This window comes from Lates calcarifer, linkage group LG17, assembly GCF_001640805.2.
Source record: "Lates calcarifer isolate ASB-BC8 linkage group LG17, TLL_Latcal_v3, whole genome shotgun sequence".
Classification (NCBI taxonomy): Eukaryota; Metazoa; Chordata; class Actinopteri; family Centropomidae; genus Lates; species Lates calcarifer.
This window is the reverse complement of record NC_066849.1, coordinates 2,515,919-2,536,629: the sequence shown is the minus strand read 5'-3', so window position 1 is coordinate 2,536,629 and position 20,711 is coordinate 2,515,919. Positions and strand designations below refer to the sequence as shown.

Here is a 20,711-nt window from a genome sequence, read left to right as displayed (position 1 = left end):
CAGCACATGTACTTTTCCAGCACAAAAAAATACTTGTAGCTTATATTAGCTAATGTTAGCTAACGTTAGCAAACTTTACATAAATATTACCACAGTTCTCTTTTCCTACATCCTTATCAGTTCTCCTGTGCATCATTCCTTGACCTTTTCCATCGAGGTCAATGAAAAGTGGTTAGGGAAAGGAGATATTTTTGACTATTCGAGCCATTGTTAGAGCTCTCTGAGTGATGAATTTCCCAGTGCTTCCTGCTTTTTGTTTCCTTGTCTGTTCTCCCCTGGTGTCTCCTCTCCCTTGTGTGTGTGTGTGTGTGTGTGTGTGTGTGTGTGTGTGTGCTTTTGTAGATGCGTAGCACAGCCCCAGTCCTGGCTCACCTGCTTCCCATTAGTCATCAAGCTCAGTATAAAAACCCTGGCTCCCCAATCACTTGTTGGCAGATTGTTCTGCATGCTCTGTGGCTAACTTGGCTTGCCAAGTGTTTTGACACTGAGTTATTTCTTGTTTTTGTTCATTTGTGCTCTCCTTGTGCCACAGTATTCACCTGCCTGCAGCAGCTGTACTCACCTGCCTGACTGTCATTACCCTGCCACGCTGTTTACTTGCTTCAAGCCTTTGGTCTCCGCTGCTCCCTCTGTACCACTCCATTCCCCTGCCACTGCCTGCCAGTCTCCATAACCCTCACCTACTGCTCGACTTCCCGGCCTCCTCGCTCACCAGACCACCACCTGCTGTCCAGATCCAGAGCTCCTCACTCCCCCACCCCCCCATCCATTTCCCACCATAGACTGTCTTACGTATTTATCACTGAAACCACTTACCATCCCTCAGCTGAGGCCTGTACTATGCAGGGAGATTAACCTTCGCTGATTTAATGTGGGGTGATCTGGGGAAGGCATGGTGTTAAACGGTACTGAGATGGTGGTTAAGATGTTGGTCAGTTGAGTCAGTGTTAACTGTTAGTTTTTTGACTTTGTGTGTGTGCATTAAAGGGACAGGCAGAGAGTTGTGGTATGACTTGTTTTCAGACTAAGAATGGACATTTATTCTGTAAGTTTATGAGGAATTTAAAGGGACTCTAATGGCAAAATGTAAAACTATTGCTGCTAACAAAGCCAGGGAGGCTTGTTGTCAACGTGCTGCCAACAGAGCAGTCAGAGCTTTTCCTTTGCTATTAAAATGATTATTCATACTGATAATATGCAACGACAATGCTAAATCCTAAGGCACATGCAGTGCTGCTAGATTATTAGCAAGCAGAACTGTGTGCATTACCAACACAATTTAATGCACTAGCCTCCTGTAACTTGCCTTAGGTAGCAGTAAACAGAAACTGCAAGAACATGACCAGCAAAACCAAAAAGTGCCAGTACTGTGCATTACTAAATACAGAGCCAATGGACTTAATGCTATTATTGAAAATGAGATATGACAAGTTACATAGACAACAAATTAGCCATTATACAATATAAATTTTCCTGTCAATGGGTCACCCAAGCAGCTTAGAAGTAAAGCAGCCTAAGAAACCACTGGTCCATATAATTATAAAGCAGTTCTTAAATCATGGGATAAACCCTTTGTGAAGGCTTCAGCATAAATTGCTTAATTTCATTGTAGACTACACTTGAGCAAACTGGACTGAGTTTAAAAAAAAAAAAAAAAACTCTCAAAACTCGCCAATTGTCTTGTCACAGGAAAATGATCAAAGTTAAGAAAATAAACAGCAGGTTCTCAGACACATAGCCTGGAGAGTTAGTTTGATATATATATATATATAATATATATATATATATATATATATATAAACATTAAAACCACTTGCATAATATTGTGTAGGTCCCCCTTGTGCCACTAGAACAGCTCTGACCCATTAAGAGCATGGAGATGGGACCTCTGAGGGTGTCCTGTGGTGTCTGGCATTGGGATATTGTGGCTGATCAGTGTGTATATATAATATAATATGACCGTCCCTCTTCACACATACAGTACTTGAAGTGGTTAGTTGTAGACTTAGGACTGAGCACACCCAGATCTCAAGGCATTTTATGACTGATCTGTACATTCAGTGATTCAGAGTGTTTATTTTTACATATGAACCTTTGAAAATAGTTCTGCATGTGCATATAGCTATCCATTCAGAAGTGTAAAGAGAAAGCTTGACATTTTAGTAGGAAATAACAGGATCAGCCTGCAATAAGCCTCATCACCAATCCACCAGTAATCATGGTTGAATGGTTTTCTGCGTATTGTCTGATATCCCTGAGGGCCTGAAAGTGTAAATACATCTGTATAAATTTTGGCCACATGATGCTTGTACTGGAGATGATAAAAATAGACAGAAGTGAGCAGGGGAGATTAAACTGTAACAACTGAATATGCATTTTGCTTCAGCAGATTTCTTACATCCAGGGACAAATAGCTTTTGCCATTCAGTGTTGAAAAGGAGGCAGTGTCATGCTGGTTGTTCATCCAAACCAAGGGCAAGCACTAGTTACACTGGTGCATGCACACATTCACGCAGAAATGATCAATGCGTGTCTTTGGTGACTATACAGTGTAGCTGGAGGCAAGCAGCCACTGGTTTGACTCAGTGTAATGCTTTGAGAATAATGTGAATATTCTAGGATTTTTGAGTTGGTGTGTAAAACAAGTCAACACTGCCTCTTGAGGTGTGATAATTATGGAAATTTATTATTAAAATGTAACAACACTGAGGGAAAAAGTCATTCAAATAAACCTTTAATGTTAGACAGTGGAGTGACATTTCAAATACTTCAAATAACAGCTATCACAGACAAATAAAGGCCAGTTGCTAATAAAAGCTGGGTAAAAAATATTATGAGTATTAAGTATGGTTTCTAGTTGTACAAACCAATCTGCTGCACTTTGCAAAGTTTGATTTAAACAGGAAACATCTAAACCCAGTTGCTTTCACGCTGTCATTTTATGTATGCATGAAGTGCTAAGGTTCAGTGACATAAGTTTAACACTAACTGAAACAAACAAAAAAAGAGAGAAAAGATAATTGATAATTGCAGTGGTAAGTATGGCTTGACTATATTATTGTACTGATAGAGTTTATGCTGTAGAAGTGTAAACAAGAATCAACAAACAACACCATCAACAAATTAAAATGGATCAAACAACTAAGCCTCATACTACAATATACATATTTACAACGTGGTGACTTGCTATCACCCTCAGTATTCTCTCCTGGTTAAATGCTTCAAAATGATGCTTATCAATGAGGTTTTTAGATGATCACTTCAGGAGGTGTGTGTATCTCACCCACAGAGATCTATTTGATTTATCTCAATATGCAATCAGTGATCCAAAACATCAAGTTAACAGATCAATATAATTCAAATCAGTCCTGTCCTGGTGCAGCAGTTTACGATGCAATATAGTGCAATTCCATACAATGTGTTGCAATAGTGAAGAGATCTGCAGTGTAACTTGAACTGTCTTATAGTATTTTATTACATTTTCTCTCTTTTTTTTTAAGTAAATGCAGTCAACAAACGATTTGGAATTTAAGTTTTCATACTTCTTCACTTCTATATAATCACTTTGTTATATAAACACCACTCACTGTTAAGTCCTCGATTCATAAAAAAACAAAAAGTTGAATCATACTAAATCTAATAATGGCATATGACAACAGCTATTGTTTATATGTGAGCACAGGTATGTGATCCACCACACTGTTGGCCATTTGGACCAGCACCAGCAAGTCAACAGATGGCCAGAGTTTTTGGAAGGGTTGGACTGTAAATGCAGAGTGACAGGACTTTCAAATACGACCTGATCAGTAGAAAATTAGACTGAGAAGATTCTATTTTATTCTGAAAGAGAGATTATGTCTGCTTTGCACTGCAGTCTTATAATGTCTTTTTCAGATCAAATCAGACAGTTATCTGTGTAATCCATTAAAGTTCTTACAGTGCAGGTTACTGCTGTGACAACATTTTGACTGTTAATCTAACTTAAAACTTTATTTCAGTAGGGTAACAAGAGAGCAATTTGTAATTGTTACCTTCTTTCTGCTTATGAGGCAGTCATTTGCCGCTGTAACTCACTGTCTCTCTCATGCTGAAATTATACTTGAGCGAAAAGGATTAGGCAAAGCCTGTAGCATGTGTTGGCCCTCTCACAAACAAATGAATGGTTTCTTACCTGCTTCTGCATTTTCACCCTCATCTTCATCCTCATCCTCTGTGAGAACTGGATCCTCCACACCCACCTGATCCATCACAATACACTCTGCCACATCTGTCTAAGATCAACATAGAGACACTGTGGTTATGACTAAATTATCTGTTTAAACTGGTTATAAATGTCCTTTTTTGACATATTACTTTGATTGATATAACAAACTTGTGGCATATATCACATATTGTACACTATAGTCCTTTTTTAGCACGCAATTTGGCATGTCACAGCAAGAAAAGCACAGCTTTAATCAGTACTTTAAAATCAACTGTATTACATTTAGGTAAACTGGTTCCAGGGACCTAGTATATGTATTCTGACTGACTGTCATGGCTTACTGGGCCACCTGATGGAACAAAGCTATCCTTAATAAAGTTTGTTCACTTGTGCTTTTCCTCTTATGACAAATCAAAATGTCTGCCATGTTATTCTAGTGGCTTCTTGCCAGTGAAGTTAAGGCTCAAAGTCTGCTCTCAGTGTTAACAGTGTAGTCTAATAAGTAAAATGCAGGTACAGTGTTTGTTCAGCTGCTTACCTTTAGAGATTCCAGCAGGACCACCTGACATTTCTGAAGAAGTTCCACAAACAGGTAGATAAGCAAGGCCTGCATCACAGGGGATGGAAATGTATTTAGGGTGTGGTTAGTTCATGCAATTTCTTGAAAGACAGTATGTATATCAATGCATTTAGTTTACTTGCATTTAAGTAACAAGATTACAGTCTTGCTTGTTCCAGTAAGCTGATTTTTTTTAAATGCCATGTAATGTCACGGCTAGGTTTTTAGGGAAACCTGATTTCCTCAGTTATATTTCAGTTGCAGAACACAGACTTTTCTCGACCATGTTTGTAATCAGCTTTTTACAAATACACATACGTGACATATAGTATGTGTGACAATAGACTCAAAATGGCAAAGTAACAGGTTCGCGAATGGATCATCATTCATTTATGGAGAACAGTTTTCAGTGAGGGACCTTCTTCGAGTGTTAACAGGAAAACAGGTGAGTGCCAACAAAATATAGGTACAGACAATCACTTCATAAGTCCTGATCTAAAACATTTGTGTCATTACACCATGCAAGATCTCTGAGAACTGTACACAGACAGACAGTCACAGACAAATCAAGACCATGGATAAATGACAATGCTCCTTTGAAGATCCAACATAACTTCCTCTTACATAGTCTCCTATTAATGTCCAGTCCTGTATTAAGACAGAATATGTTCATGCCTTGACACCAAAGAGAAGAAATGCGATGTGTACATCCATACATCTGACTGGCAACAGGATAATCAGAATCTTTATGTCTTATCAAGTTGTTTGAGATTGTATTGTTTTGCCAAGCTAAGTTTATCATGTGGACATTAAAGTGGATAAATTACATTTTCAGTACTTTGGAGAGACTTTTACCACAGGGACAATGTGTTGCATGGAAAACTTGCTTAGGTTTGGGCATTAAATTCTTTAACCAATTTATGATATAGTTAACACCCACTTTGTACAAAGAGAGGAGGATCTTCGAAATATAGGGCAAAGCTTGTCAATATCTGAGGATTGTTTCCTTACACTGTATGCCTTGGATGTATGAGTAGTAGAACATTTTCTTTATTTACTTTTTAAAGAGGGTCAAGTCTTGGTCTTGACAATGCCTCTTCCTCCAGATACCTTTGAGTGTCCCCGCAGGGGATATAGCTTAGAGATATAGCTCTCTTAACATCATAATATGAGTCATCGCATCTCATTTGTGTCTTTGTGCTCATTTCACATCTTTCCACAGATCATGCCACTTTTCAGAAAGTAAGAGACCATTAAGGCCATTTATTACTTACCTGGACAAAAAAGCCAACGAGAAAGGAGACAAGGAAAGGCACCAGTCCAGCATGGGCTATCGTTACTGGAAGACCTAGATATTGATATAATGTAGAACTGAATTTGATTCCCACCTCCCACCAGTAGATTTGAAGAGCTGTCTGACTTTTTGTCAGCGTATGAACCTGACTGTCTATCACTGTCTCTACTCATCTCTTACAGACACTCCTTTCCGCTCTGTCTCAAACTTACCATAAAATTTAATGGATAGTGCTGATTTCAATATGAGATTTAAGTGATTGAACAAGTATTAACTTGGAGGGGCTCCACCTTTGTGGAACTACATGAAGACCCAACTGAAAACAAAGTAGTTAAATGTAATGTCCCATGTAATTTCCACCTCTACTAAAATCTCTCTGGTGTTAACTACACTTCATAAACCACAGTTAAATTTGCTCTGCCAATGAAAGCCAAGAGATGGACAGAGCTTTAATTATGTTCCAAATGAACTGATATTCCAAAAAAAGAAGTCTGTTAGAAAGAACAAATATAGCTCTCCAAAGTTTTTTCATCATATTAGTTAAGTCAAAAATAAACTATACATGCAATTCATTACAGTAGCATTTTAATACAAATAACTGTGAAGCTTCAGATTTTGTGAACACTGTGAAAAAGGTGTTAATTCTGTAGTAAATGTAAAGGATGTAGAGAGTGGTGCTGCTGATCTTAGACTTAACTGCAGTTCCTGTTACTTTATCCTATCTGGAACTGCCAACAGTGCGATCTCTCCATTTGTTGTAGTGTGTCTCTTGTCAAGTTCCCCAAATCCAACTGATCCTTGTGTTCCTCAAATCCAATAAATCTAAACTCATCAAAGTTCCCTTAATTGGTCATCATATATGTTTTCCTGAAGCTACAATAGCAAAAATGTATGCTGCCCAATTCTAACTGATCATCAAATACCTGTTCTACAAACTGTTTGTCAAGCATGTTAATTAATTAATTATAAACTCATGGTTGTCAGTTTTATGTTCCAAACATCTAGTAGTTCCTCAATCCAATTACCAAGTGGGTGACCCTCAAATTGAAATGATCATCATTTTTGTCATGCCCTATTGGCCATTAAGTGTGATTTCCTAAGACCCAATCTAAAGTTTGTGTTGTACAAATGCACATGAAAGCATATTCCCCAAATCCACCAACTCCTGTTATGTCTGTATCTTCAGTAAGAAAATACAAGTACTCACCTAAGATTCCAGTTCCTAATATTGTTGCAATAGTCAAGAAATCTAGGAAGACAAAGAGAGCTTGGTCAGATAAATTAAAGTATTCAGAAAGTCACAGAATTTAGACCAACTTCACAACACAGACAGAAAGTCAAGAGGTACTCAGGGTAATACAAGAAAATATTGTTAAAAATCATATCATGTCAAAGTCAAGAGCAACAAGTTCCAAGTCAAGTCCTAGACCTAAGCTTTGCATTTTATGTCAGTATTTGTCTGTCTGCCGGTAAAAAAATCTACGGGACACTTACTTTATTATTATACTTATTTCATTGAAATTATTCTATTTTTGTCAAGACTGTGCCAAAGTGGCGCTGAGTCAGCTCTATAGCAATTTTTACAGCTTGTGTCAAAATTACTAAAGACATTGATTGACATCTTCAATTTCAGGGGTAGGGACAGTTCAGAAAAGCAGACAGAGGAAGGAATGCAGTGGAATAACTAACGTGTTGAAAAAAGAAACCAAAAGACAGCACAAACTGAAATAACTTTAGCACCAGCCTTGATATCTCAGCTAAGCTTTCACTGTAACCAGTTTCCTTCCACCGCTCCATCTGCTTTTTCAATTTACTCACAGCTGTAGAACGAAACACATATCTCAAAACTGCACGCATCATCTCTGAGATCATTCATTCTCACACAACAGACTTGTCCTACCTCACCACTTTCGCTCTAAGATTCAAACCAACATCATAGCAAATTACCTGACCACCCACTCTGCTTCACCTAACTTCACATTACTCCCCTTCAGCTGCAGATATCAAAGAAAGTTAAAAGAAGCTCACAACCTCAGTACCCCTTCATTACCACTAATTCAACTGAAATGATGTTATGCAAACTAGATACTGTGCCCTGTGGTGTTGTTTTTAATTTTGTACCAGTTTTACCTTTGTATGAATGTTGGATGATGGGCTTTTTACAACTGTATGATATTTATGATGTTTTCATGTTTTCCAATGCTCTAACAACATGGGGATGCTATTTCCTTCTCAAGGAAGAATAAACTAAACTGACTACATGGATGGTTTTTGTGACTGTGGCACTGCCAGCAAGCTGATCTACATATAGCCTACAGTGAAATAGGATGCTTTGATTAGACTGATCAAACTGAAAAACTAAAGCGGGAAAATAAATTCCCATAGGATTGGCTGATGGTATATTCTATGGACCTATTAATATGCATAGACCTCTTGTGTGTTATTGTAGTCTTCTCATACAACTGCCATGAGCACCCGTAAACACCGTTTGCCCTCTCAAGACAATGCAGTATATAAATAGAGTGACAGAAGTCTTATACAGACTGATGGATAAATGTATGTAAAAGTAGGTACAGTATGTACAGTGGTACTCTATGCAAATGTCATGCCTCTGGATACAGTATTGTAATTAGAGAACAATACTTTTATTTATACTTACTTATTTTGATGCAAAAGCACTCACATTTACAGTACATATTTTCAGAAAGTAGATTCCCACACAAGCTAAGGCAGCTGTGAGACCCTCCTCTGTGATGACAATGAACACCATCAACCAGCCCCTCTGTCATCACATGTTGATAGCTGTATTGACGAGGCAGGTCACTTTTCTGTCACAGTCAAATCCATCACTTGCACTCTATGGACCTCCCATCATGACTTGAAATAAGCTGTCATTTTGAATCAGCCTGATCATTTTTCATTCTCTTATCAATCCTCTTCTGTGCTCTTCCACCACCCATCTAAAGATGGCTGCGGGACATATGGCATCAGTAATTGGAAATGTCATTATAATCTTTTTCATATTGTCTGTGTTCTCACAGCTGCTGAGGCATGTAATATAATGACTCAATAACTTGTGTTACAGAGACAGAATCATAACAGTCAGACAGGAACATGGACAAAGTGACCTTAATGGACATGCAATGGCATTTTGAGTCTGATGCCTCAAACATTTGTCCCTTGTCTTTAGGCATGCTGAAGTCTGACATCACAAGCCAAAGCGTGACTACATTACAGCCTCACTGAACTGAGGAACTGAACTGTGTGTGTGTGTGTGTGTGTGTGTGTGTGTGTGTCTGTCCTTTCTACTACACACACACACACATATATATATATATACACATACACACATACATACATACACACACACACATATGTATATATATCCGCATATCCGCAGAGCCCGCAACCCACAGAACTCAAAGCATCCACTACCAATGCCCCAATGCCAGACACCACATGACACCCTCAGAGGTCCTGTGTCCATGCCCAGACAGGTCAGAGATGTTTTGATGGCACAAAGGGGACCTAGACAATATTAGGCAGGTCCCACAGATACTGGATCACAGAGGGTGGCTACGAATGCCACTTCCAAAGTATAGCAACCATCAGTAACCTCTTCTACAAGGATGACAATCAAGCTGTATGCCAAGGAGTGAGTGGGAAGATGATCAGAACCGAGGGGGTTGAATTACCAGAGGGCAACACTGCAAATGTTCAACACAGCAAGAAATACCTTTGGATCCCACAGGCAAATGGAAACCATGAGGAGACAGCAAGGAAGTCAGCCACAGCCAAATACCTACACAAAGTAGGGTAGATCTGAATGGGAAGAACAAGGTCTGAGCCATTGTTACCGGCTGATGAGTTTGTATTGACTCATAAGTTGTTTGCTTCTTCCCGCCCAGACACAGCTTCAGTCACACACCCTGTGAGGTCTGATCCTGGCCAGAATCCTTTAGAAAAGGCTAAGGGACCACCATTACATCCACATGAGGCTTGTGAATGTTTCTATTGTCATGAGAAGGGTCATGTGATTGTTGACTGTCTTTCTCTGAAGCATAAGCAACAAAACTTATCTAGCCCACCACAACAAAAGGGCATGGGCTTGATTAAGAGTGTGTCACCTTTAGACACTGCAATGACACAAATAAAGATGATGAACCAGATCTCTGTTTTAAACCTTTCATCTCAGGGGGGTTTGTTTCACTAAGTGGGGATCCAAAAGATCGGCTGCCGGTGAAGATATGGAGAGACAGGGGTGTTACCTGCCAGACCAGAGTGTTGTGTGTGTTTTTCTTCCCTCCTGGTTTTCCTTTTCTCTTCTCCTGACTTTCCCTCTCTCCTCACCTCTCTGCTCTCTAGGTGCCACCTACACCTACAATCATGGTCTGGACCCGTGACTGGCTGCCTGCATCCAAGAAGCAGGAATAAAAGGACCACGCCTGCTGGATCTTGCCCTCTCTCATTGCCCTTGCTGCCTGCCTGTCTGAGCAGAACACTATCAGTTATTGTTTGTTTCAAAAGACGTATGTGGAAGGAGGTTGAGGACCACAGGTAAATCGGGGTACCCTGTACACTTGCACACTTGCACACTGTGCACACGTAGTTGATTTTCGTTAGACACACCAGGTTAGCGGTTGGTGCCACCTCCTGTATTATTTTAGCACAACACTTTTTAGGGAAGTTAGTTAGCCCTTTTGTTTGAATTTTGTTTTCAGAGATAGGGGGTAGTTAGGCCTGGTTTTGTTCTATTGATTTTATTTATTTGGCACAACCCCAGTGGCCTCATCCTCCTCCATGTAGTTGTCAACCCTCTGTGTACCGAGAGCTATTCAAAATAAATACTCTTGAGTTATCCTCTACCTTGACTCTTCAAGTTTTCTTTGTGTGTTGCTATCCCATTCCCCTAGGGAGATGTAACAGCCATCAACACATATGCCCGGCTAGTCATCAGATACCCGGCTGGCAATGTAACCTCTAAGCTGTGCGCCTGCACTGCTCCGCTTTCTCCGCGCATAACAAAACTATGTAGTGCATAAAATTACAGTGTGCGACAGTGTGCACGTCTGATGTTGCTCACAGTGGTCCAAGGAATTCTCAGGGAGTTTGTGTGTATGCTCAGACACATGAAAAATTAGGGGGAACATTGCCCGCCAGTATAATAAGCTGGAGAATGGGAGGAGATGGAGGCCACTGACATCAAGACAAGAAAACTCCTCACAACGTATGGAAGTCCAGCACCCTGTGACTGTACACTAAGAGGAACATGGGAGGCCAGGGAGTAGTGAGCTTCCGAAACACTGTATAGGATTAAACAACAAAGATACAGGAGCACATCAGGAGGATGGCCCCCAAAGATAAACTGCTGCGTTAATACCTCAGACAGCAGAAACCCGATGATGAGGAGAAGGAAGGAGAGGACAAACCATCATGAAGGGACAAGCTCCTGCATGGCATGTTTCACCAACAGATAGAAGTGGCTGATATAAAGAAATCCTATTAGTAGCTGGAAAAGGCTCTACTGAAAGACAGCACAGAAGCATTACTCATGGGAGCACAAGAACAGGCAATTGTAGCTCCTTTCTACTACATCAGACAGGACCACTTCATCTAACTTCCTCCTTTGTTCTTGTCATAATTACTACAGCTGCTAAAGGGTGCCTAACAATAAAATGCTACTATGGGTCATACTGCACAAATGAGGTTGGCCATCTCTATAATGTCCTCTATGAAAAATATAATATCATCCATTACTGAGCTGAAAAAGATCAAGCTACTGCTGCAACACAAAGTTAGCTAGCTGAGCTAGTCGTAAGCTAGGTAATGCTCTCTGGGAAAGAGGGCCATTGTCTACTCAGTGAACAGTTTCACTGGAGTAAATGGGTATGAGTTCTATGCTCAAGGACCCCTGAAGAAGCTTTAATCATTCACTTGAAGAACCAGTGTGAACGATTTAGTGGCATCTAGCAGTGAGAATGCAGATCGCAACCAACTGATAACCCGTACCATCACCTCTCCCTTTCTAAGTGTGTCGGAGAGTCTGCGGTGGCCACAAAATGGTGTTAACTACCTCATTAATTAGTCCGTCAAGTGAAGAGGTTCATTTGTATAGATATACTTTAACAAAAGATAGTTTGCCAGCAACCATTCTCCTTATTCCTTATTCCTCTTCGTCTTCTGTACACAAGCTGCAGCATTAACATAAAAACACAAAAGGCCCTTTATAGAGCCACTGTTTGGTTTGGTTTGTCCACTCTGGGTAACATGGCAGTGCAACATAGAAGACTGTGTGGAAGAGGACCTGTTCCTTATGTAGATATAAAAGCCTCATTCTAAGCAAATGAAAACACAACTGTTAGTAGTTTTAGGTGATAAATAAAAACAAACCTACGTATATTATATCTCATTTCTGCCAATAGATCCCTTTAAATGATTGTTCTCACCTGATTCCCCAACAGTCTGTCACCTCACAAATGCAAACTATCACCTAACCTACCTCTAGGCTACAGAGCTCGATTGACTTGTTAAAAATATCACAGAGTCTGTGTAAAGCCTATTCTTGTGTCAGATTTCATCTCAACATCTCAACAAAAATGTATATGAGAGTTGACAAAGTGCAACCTCTGATTATGCTTTGTTTTTCTAAATTTTGTGAAAAAAGAGAATTGTAACTAAGCCACTTCAATTATAGTGAAACATTAACTTAATAGACAGCTTTAAGCAAGTTAATTAGCATACATTCATTTATCCAGCTAAAAGGTAAAAAGAGGCACCACCTACTTCAACTTTTTAAAACAACCCATGTGAGACATTACAGGAATTACATGCTGTAGTGATTTTAAACCGTTAAATCTTAAGTAACCATTAAATGCATAATCCGAGTGATTCACTGAAAATGTTTGGCTAACCAGGTTATCCAATTACAGTATGAGCAAAATGTATTTATTTATTTATTTACTGCTGGAATTTGTGTCATCTCCATGTTTGTCCTCGCCTGTGTTTACCCCAGTCCACCACCTCTTAAATAACACGTTACATGGAGGTACGGTTCATACTGTAGTGTGCCTATGTTAATGTCTGCATTTACTCTGTAGTGACAAACCAAATGTCGGTCAATATTGTGAGGCGGCACATTTTTCAGCATTTCCTGACCGGGGTTGTGTCGCCTGTGCCGGCGTTTGAGCGTAAACGTCGTAATGTGTCGGTACTCACAGCACTGCAGGTAAATAAACCGCAACTTCCAGTGTCTATCCTGATTTTTCCGCGTTATTTTGATGGACAGAGTGCTGAGACTGGTGTCGGGGATGGGGCAGGGACTGGTTTGGTTTCTTAAATCCTCTGCAACGGTCGCCATCATTTTCAAAAGCCCTCTCTTCCCCCCACCTCTGTCACTCCCTCTATCCTCCTCTCCCGCCCCCTCTCTCTAGCGACGCGTGAACGCGCACGGTCCTCCGGATGCTGCACGTTCCCGGCAATGCTTTGAGGTGTAGCATGAGACAGTATGACCACATTAAAATGACAACTAGAGAAGTAGGCGATGGAACTAATAAATCCAGCACAGACAGGGAGCTGTCTCTTGGGTCTCATGTAGCATCCACAGCCACAAATTTTATAGACAGTTTCTCTAAGCAAAAGCCAGTAAGACTTCAATTCAGTGAAACCCCAAAATACTGTAGCCTAAAGCTATAAAGCTAATGGTTTATACACAGAAGTACACCAATTCAGCTCTTTCTCCTAACACAAAATGTTATAGCAACTCATGAGGAATAAGTAAACATGAAGTGCAATGGTCCCACAGTGCTATAAACAACATTTAGAACTGACAGGATTGTATTGGGGCTCATAAGAGATGCAGAAAATAAAATAAACATTTTTCCTATTTTTATTTTCTCATTTATGTATTTTAAAATGATTAGTGTATGTGATAAAATCCCATACCTTTCTTGTCTTGTAAACTAGTTTTCTGTCTAGGTATCAGCAATACACACTACTTTCATGTACCAATATAGTTTCTCACTTATTTCATCTTGGAACCATTTCATTTATACAAGGCCTTATATATTAATTTCCCCATTAATGTATTTCTAGTTTTTTATTTTTATTTTCTGTATGTGGAAAATTTCTACACCTGATCTGACTGGCTGCTATACCTCCCCTCGAGTGGTGGAAAGCAACCAAGTACATTTACTCAAGTCCCATATTTAAGAACAATTTTGAGGTAGACTACTTTTACTTTTTGTTTTGTGTTACTTTACACTTCTACATCACAACAGTTAGGCAAATATTTCACCTTCTGATCAACTACATTTATTTGAAAGATATATAGCTACTAGTTTCTTTGTAGATTCAGATTAATAATACAAAATACACTGATCAGCCAGAATATTAAGTTACTCCCTAAATATTATGTAAGTCCCAGTCATGCCACCAAAATAGCTCTGACCCATCGGGGCAGGGACGTGGGACCTCTGTTGTGTTCCATGAGCCATTTCCTTCATTGGTTTTGGTCAGAGGTGTGCTTTGCTGCGCCTGCAGTGCACCAAAGTGATGTCATGGTTTATGGACCCATACCTCTACATGACTCCAGTAAGTTAAACCACTAGGGGTCAGCTAAACAAGATTTTGTACTGGTCTAAATTTGCTGAAATGTTTGTGGAATTAACTGCAGGTATTGGTGATGCTGATTATCCCTGATTATCCCACATTGTACAGCCTTTTGTAATGTCTTACATGTTGTATGTGGCAGTAGCAGTAAGAGAGGCAAAAGTTTAAAATTTTCTTTATTGCATTAAAAATTCAACAAGACTTGAACAATAAAGAGGACAAAAAAAAAAAAAAAAAAAACATGCCAGAAAAATCCCTGCATAAGCTAGTTATTATTATTTGTCATGCATACAAAAACCAGGCTATACTGAATCATCAAATGATTCAACAAATAATAATAATAGTGTTGTATTTGAGAGTCGGTCAAAAGTTACATTTTCAGACTTTTCATAGGTTTACAGACAATTTCAAACAATGAAAATATTTTTTATTGTCTTGTTTTTTTGTTGCTGTTGACGAGTATAAATCAGAAACAAATAACAGAATACAGTGTGAGAAATTCTTGGTAAATGCAAAAACTTGGAGCAAACAGAGAAGAATCACACTTTTGTGCAAAGTCCACAATATAGCAATTTCCAGTATTGTCTAATTCTACTAAACTGATACAACATTGCATATTATTACATTTTTCCAATAAATACTGTACATAGTAGACAGTTCATGGTTCAACCAACTCAAGTATTTTTCAACCTGTGAGATGAGACCCTGGGTGTAGGCCCTGGTTGTGCAATGATGCATTTTATCTTGCTGCAGATCATCATATTTATATAATGTTAGTTTACTGACATTAAAACAGTGAATGCTGTAGTCAAAACAGATTTTCAAAACACACAAATGTTTTTTTTTTTTCCTTTTAAGCAAAAACGCTTGAGAACCACTTAAGGTTTTTATGTAGAAAAGTGTAACATAAAGGCATGAAGCCATAGCACAATAATGAGTGTAATGAAATTCAGCGTAGATGTACAGTATTACCATGCAATTCTAAATAAAATAGCCATACAGATGCAAAAGATTCATGCTGTGAGGCAGACTTGTCATGCTGTAACACATCAGGCCAAGTGGAATCAAAATCAAAGGTATTATTATAATATACAGTAACTGTAATGTGCACTGTCACACATGTATTTCTGTGTCAGTGATACATGCTGGTTACATGTCAGTCACATGTCCATGACACCTACAGGAAATCCTGCCAGTCTAGGACTTGGTGCTGCTTACAGTATGCTAAGTTTGTGCCACAGTGACAGCCTAAAGTATCATACACTTGCTCACCATTAGACAACACATGATATACATTGGTTTTACAAAATATACAGATACCAACCAAAAATGCAGCTTTTCTCTCAAATGGGGAATATACCAGATTTTAATATCCAAGGTGGTGATTTAAAATCAGTAGGAGGGATATCACTAACTTGTTCATTCCTTGGAAATTGCGACTGGCTTATTGGATTAGTTGCCCACTAATGTGCTTGATTTGTATGTAAGTCTGGTATATTTGTCTTTTTCAAAACATTTACAACATTTAAAAACACCTATCAAACATTTATTTTTCAATTTAAAGCATAAGAGATTTTTGGAGTGATTGAATTCCTAGTATTATAATACAACACAATATCATTCCAGTATTGTTATTTTGTCTTTATATTTTGTTTTAACTAGCTAACTAGCAAGCAGCAGGCTAGTTTAGCACAACATTTTGTTATTAACATAACAGCCAGTACAACAGATGCATTCAGACTGAATGTAAAGGATATTATCACTTCACAGTATACATGCAGTCTGTGTTTATTCATCACAAGCACCCAAGCACAAACTGTAGCAAGTAGCTAAAACCAGATGTATTAACAACACAGTGGTGGGTAACTGATCAGATTCTACAGCTGATAATCAGCACAGAGGTGAGGACCTCCAGTAGCTTACATTACATCAGCTAAAATCTAGAACTCTTGTCACTTTTTTGGTATCGCTACCATGATGTAATAAATTAAAGCATTTGTTTTATGTTTACTGAGAAAAGGCACATGATTCAAAGCAATTAAAATACATTTTTTGATCCCTGAAAAGTTTTTTTTTAAATCAGTATTGCAAGTCTGCTTATTTACAAACTGGATAATTAGAAATGAATAATTCCCCTTACAAAATTTTGTGTATTAAATTTTTGCTACAAATTGAGATGTTGTTAATAAAAAAACACCATATTTTAAGACTAAAAATTAACTTATTTGAATGCATCATTTTGATTGTGGAAACACGAAACATTACAATAAATCAATTATCTGGCTGTCTAAGAAGTAATTGTAGACAGTGTTGATGGTATTTTTCCAAATCCTGAATCACTTCTCAGAATATTTCAAAAGTGTGTGAACTCTACAAAATTTAGATTTAATAAGAAATTACAAGCTGCAAAACCTAAGCCCAACCCACGCCCTCCCTCCCTTCCATCATGCTAAAAAAGTCTATCACATTCAAACTATTACAAATACGCTAAGTTATGAAACAGTTTTTCATTGTATAAAATTTATAATTTTATTCAATGTTTTTCTCACAAATACTATTATAGCAAACATCATGCCTAACTACATAAAAAAAACCCTGAAGCCCCAATTACTAGCATTTTTTTAAATAGAGGACTAAGTGTTGATTTACATGACTCCCTGTAATTTGTAAGGGTTGCTAGAGCTGCTGATCTCTGGTTTGCAGCTTTGGTTAGTTACATTGAGTGATTGGTTACAGCGTGAGAACCATAGACCAACATATACCTTTCCTCACAGTAATAATGTTTTTTGTATACCATAGTGTCAATTACTAATTTTACAGTATAGAAAAAAAAATATTGCTCAGGTCTCTATTCAGGCTTGTGCAAACTATCACATCAGCCATAGACTCCTAAATCTCTTGTCATAAGCAGAGCAAACTGCTGCACAGTGGCAGAAATCACAGGATGGTGGTAATGCCACAGGATGGTGGTAATGCCACCATCCTGTGATTAAGGAGAGAATGTGAGAAGAATGAAGAGAAAGAAGAGGCAGAGAGATAACACTGACTATTGCCACTTAAAACATTAACACTTTGCACAGTGTGGCACAGACACTGAGAAAGTGAGAAAGAATAGCAAGTGGAGACAGAGAGCACTTGTCAAACAGAGCATAATGGTTGTAAATGCTTCCAGCTGGAATGTGTGTTATGATGCCCATTCTGCTGTTTCACTTTTCCTGTTAGGCTAAAGCATTTGAGTGTTTTCAATGTATTCACCTCATATACTCTGTAAGATTGTTGTGAATGCTATACAAAACTGTGTATGTTATGTGTGTGTTTCCGGGTAACTACGCAGTTTGACAGCATTTGGTTGTATTGCAATTGGCTATTTCAGGTTAGGGGAGATTATTAAAACATTTTAGTCTCAAATAAAGATTTTGTAATAATAGCTGTTATTAAATGACTTTTGCAATACGTCTCTGTCTGTAGGTTGTCCTTTTAATTTTACATTTTCTCACACTGTCTCCCATATTTAGTTGTTAATCTCTGCCATTGCCAACCCCATCTGTTGGCCCATGGCAGGTGTAAAGTACCTGTCATGTGCCTCTCATTGGGGACACAGAGTCACCAACTGCTTCTTTTCACCTGACACCGAGGAACCGTAGGAGTTGCTAATGTGAACAAGGACATGTTCCCCCACCACCTTCCCACCTGCTAACACTTCCAGTTACTGTGGGTGTTGTTTGGGGCTCCGGGCCAAGCCAGAGGCGTTGGTAACCAGGTACTGAAGAACCCGGGTCTCTGCAGTGGTGAAGTGAATGTTTTACATTCGTGCTCCTAGGACACCCCCATTACAGTTATCTATAAAAACACACCTAAAACAGTTACTTTAACTATTTTACTTTTTTGCTGTTAATTGACTACACTGCAAGATGAAAACATACGATTTCACTTTTATTGCTTAAAGCATTAGTTACCTTTGTGCTTTAGTTTAAAATGTTGTTATTGCTCTTTAATCAGGTCACGAGCCATCAGATGCCATGGCATACAATGATTTTAAAACAGATAAATGGTGTTGCTGAGTAGACTATTAGAATGGCTTATTGCATAACAAGGCCCTCATGGATAACTGGGTATTAGAAATTTAAAGGTGTCAGGTGAGACAGTTAAATAATTTATCCAAATAAAATTCCAGTATCAGTTAACCTGGGTCTTATTCTCATAAATTTGACCACCTGATGTTAAATTGACACTCTCCGCCTTCATTGTAGAGATTAGAAGAAAAACAACTTGACCAAAACAACACATATCGTAGGCAATCCCAGAGAGCCCTATAAAGCCTTCCAGATAAAGTTAAACAATATTTTACATAAGTGAAAACACTTGATTCTAAGTCCAAATGAAACATAAACTAACCAGGCTGAAAGTTTTAGGAAACTGCCCAGATATACCTTGTTTTGTTGGAGTCCCATTTCCCATATTTCTGCTATGTCAGTTGGGGGTGTAGCATTAGCATTATCCATAGTCAGAGAAGCAACAATTAGACCCAAGTTATAAAGTACTAAAATTTGCCTTTATGGACAAACAAAAAACTATAAAATCAGCTACTGTCACAAAGTGACTCTGAGTGTAAACAGTGTAAACACATGTAAACACTTTTTTTCTCTACCATGGCTGCACCAGTAGAGATGGTATTTAAATATTTTTACATTCTCTTCATCAGGTAATCGCAGTTTTAGTTTTCTCTGGGACTCAGTGCTGGGGTTTGTCCAGGAAAGGATGGCTAAAAGTCTTCTACACAACAGAGCAAGTGTCTGCTGAAGGAAAATGTAATAATCTAAAACTTACCATATGCCTTTTATTACTGGTCTGCTTTCATTGGAAGAGAGTATAGTGCAATTTAAACGACCTCACTGTGTCAGTATTATTTGCATATCTAAGAGCTAATGTGCAACATGTTAGTTTCAATACATTCATCAATCAGACAAATCTTTTACAACCTTTAATATGAAAATCATTCCATAAAAAAGGCCTAAAATTCTTCACTATATCCTGGATGGCGTGTCAAGCAATGTATGGATTTCCTCGGATTCTCAACTTTTCCAGGATTTTACTATGATGAGTAAGAGAGGATTTTGGGTGAGGTCGGTGAGAGGGTCAATTGTGTTTTAATATTTTCAGTGTATATTTGAACTTTATTGACTTGATCAGAGGCAGATTTTTGCTGTTGAGTGAATCCAAGCTCACCTTTGGGTCTGTGTCGCTCAAGATCATATTGTGTCACTCGGGTAATTTTCAAACAAATCCAAGCCAAAGCACACCAGCCTCTCCGCTGAGCGGATCGCCCTGAGGATGAGAGACAGAGACTGGTTCATGGTGCTGTGGCAAAGTACTTCCTTGTTGGCAGAGTTGTGTTTGACGCCTTCGTGTTCGACTTTGCTTGTGACATTGCAGTGCAGGATGGCTTCCTGTGAGAACCTGAGGATGGAAAACTGTGGAGTCTTTCCTGGAAGGCTGTATAACAGGTTCCTGTGGAGAGACAGAGGGAGAGAGAGAGAGGGAGAGAGAGGAGTGTGTCACTGAATAACTTAGTTCATGCACGTAGAATATGACTTACCAGACTGTTACCACAGTCTCTTATCTGATGATATCAGATATCAAAAAGTCAATATTCTACCTCTGATATGTAAGAAATGATTTATTCTTAAGCCATGTGGTGTGGGAGGATTTTACTCAGTGGTAAATAGTGGTAGTCTTTAAAACCTGAAATATTTTTGACATTTTACTTGTGTAATACTATTGTAGCCAGCCTATTTGTTTTTCAAAAAAAAGTCAGGCAAAAAACACTGAGGGAAATGTGTTTGGACTACTACAACAAGTCGTGGTAAATTTAACATAACATACATTTCCACTAATTCTATCAAGACAACAGCAGAGTTATGTCATGATAACCTGCTGCTCCGGATTTGTCTTCTTAACAGAAACACATAGTCTTTTGGCTTTATGGCAAAAAGAAAAAATGGAATTAAAAGCATAATAACTAAACTAACACATACACAGTATTTTCC

General features: G+C 38.6%; 2 protein-coding genes across 4 annotated transcripts in view; both read right to left on the bottom strand.

Annotated features, from left to right (window-relative positions):
- si:ch211-51h4.2 (uncharacterized) overlaps positions 1-13,460 on the bottom strand; it is a 67,829-nt gene extending 54,369 nt beyond the window's left edge. For 2 of the 3 annotated variants that reach the window (XR_007814943.1, XM_018669800.1), the window contains exons 1-5: positions 13,273-13,460; positions 7,265-7,306; positions 6,038-6,111; positions 4,743-4,811; positions 4,172-4,271 (exon numbers count right to left, since the gene is read on the bottom strand). Coding sequence is in view for 2 of the 3 variants with exons in the window: in XM_018669800.1 (XP_018525316.1) it covers positions 4,172-4,271; positions 4,743-4,811; positions 6,038-6,111; positions 7,265-7,306; positions 13,273-13,417 (430 nt within the window). In the remaining variant the exon portion in view is untranslated. The remainder of the gene's footprint in view (positions 1-4,171; positions 4,272-4,742; positions 4,812-6,037; positions 6,112-7,264; positions 7,307-13,272) is intronic. The other variant, XM_051077330.1, reaches the window with a different exon arrangement.
- A 1,436-nt stretch (positions 13,461-14,896) lies between these two features.
- The window catches only part of LOC108878813 (inactive N-acetylated-alpha-linked acidic dipeptidase-like protein 2), a 330,935-nt gene continuing 325,120 nt past the window's right edge, over positions 14,897-20,711 (bottom strand). Inside the window, exon 19 of the mRNA XM_051077222.1 lies at positions 14,897-20,172. Within this exon, the coding sequence (XP_050933179.1) occupies positions 19,914-20,172 (259 nt within the window). The 3' untranslated portion in view covers positions 14,897-19,913. The remainder of the gene's footprint in view (positions 20,173-20,711) is intronic.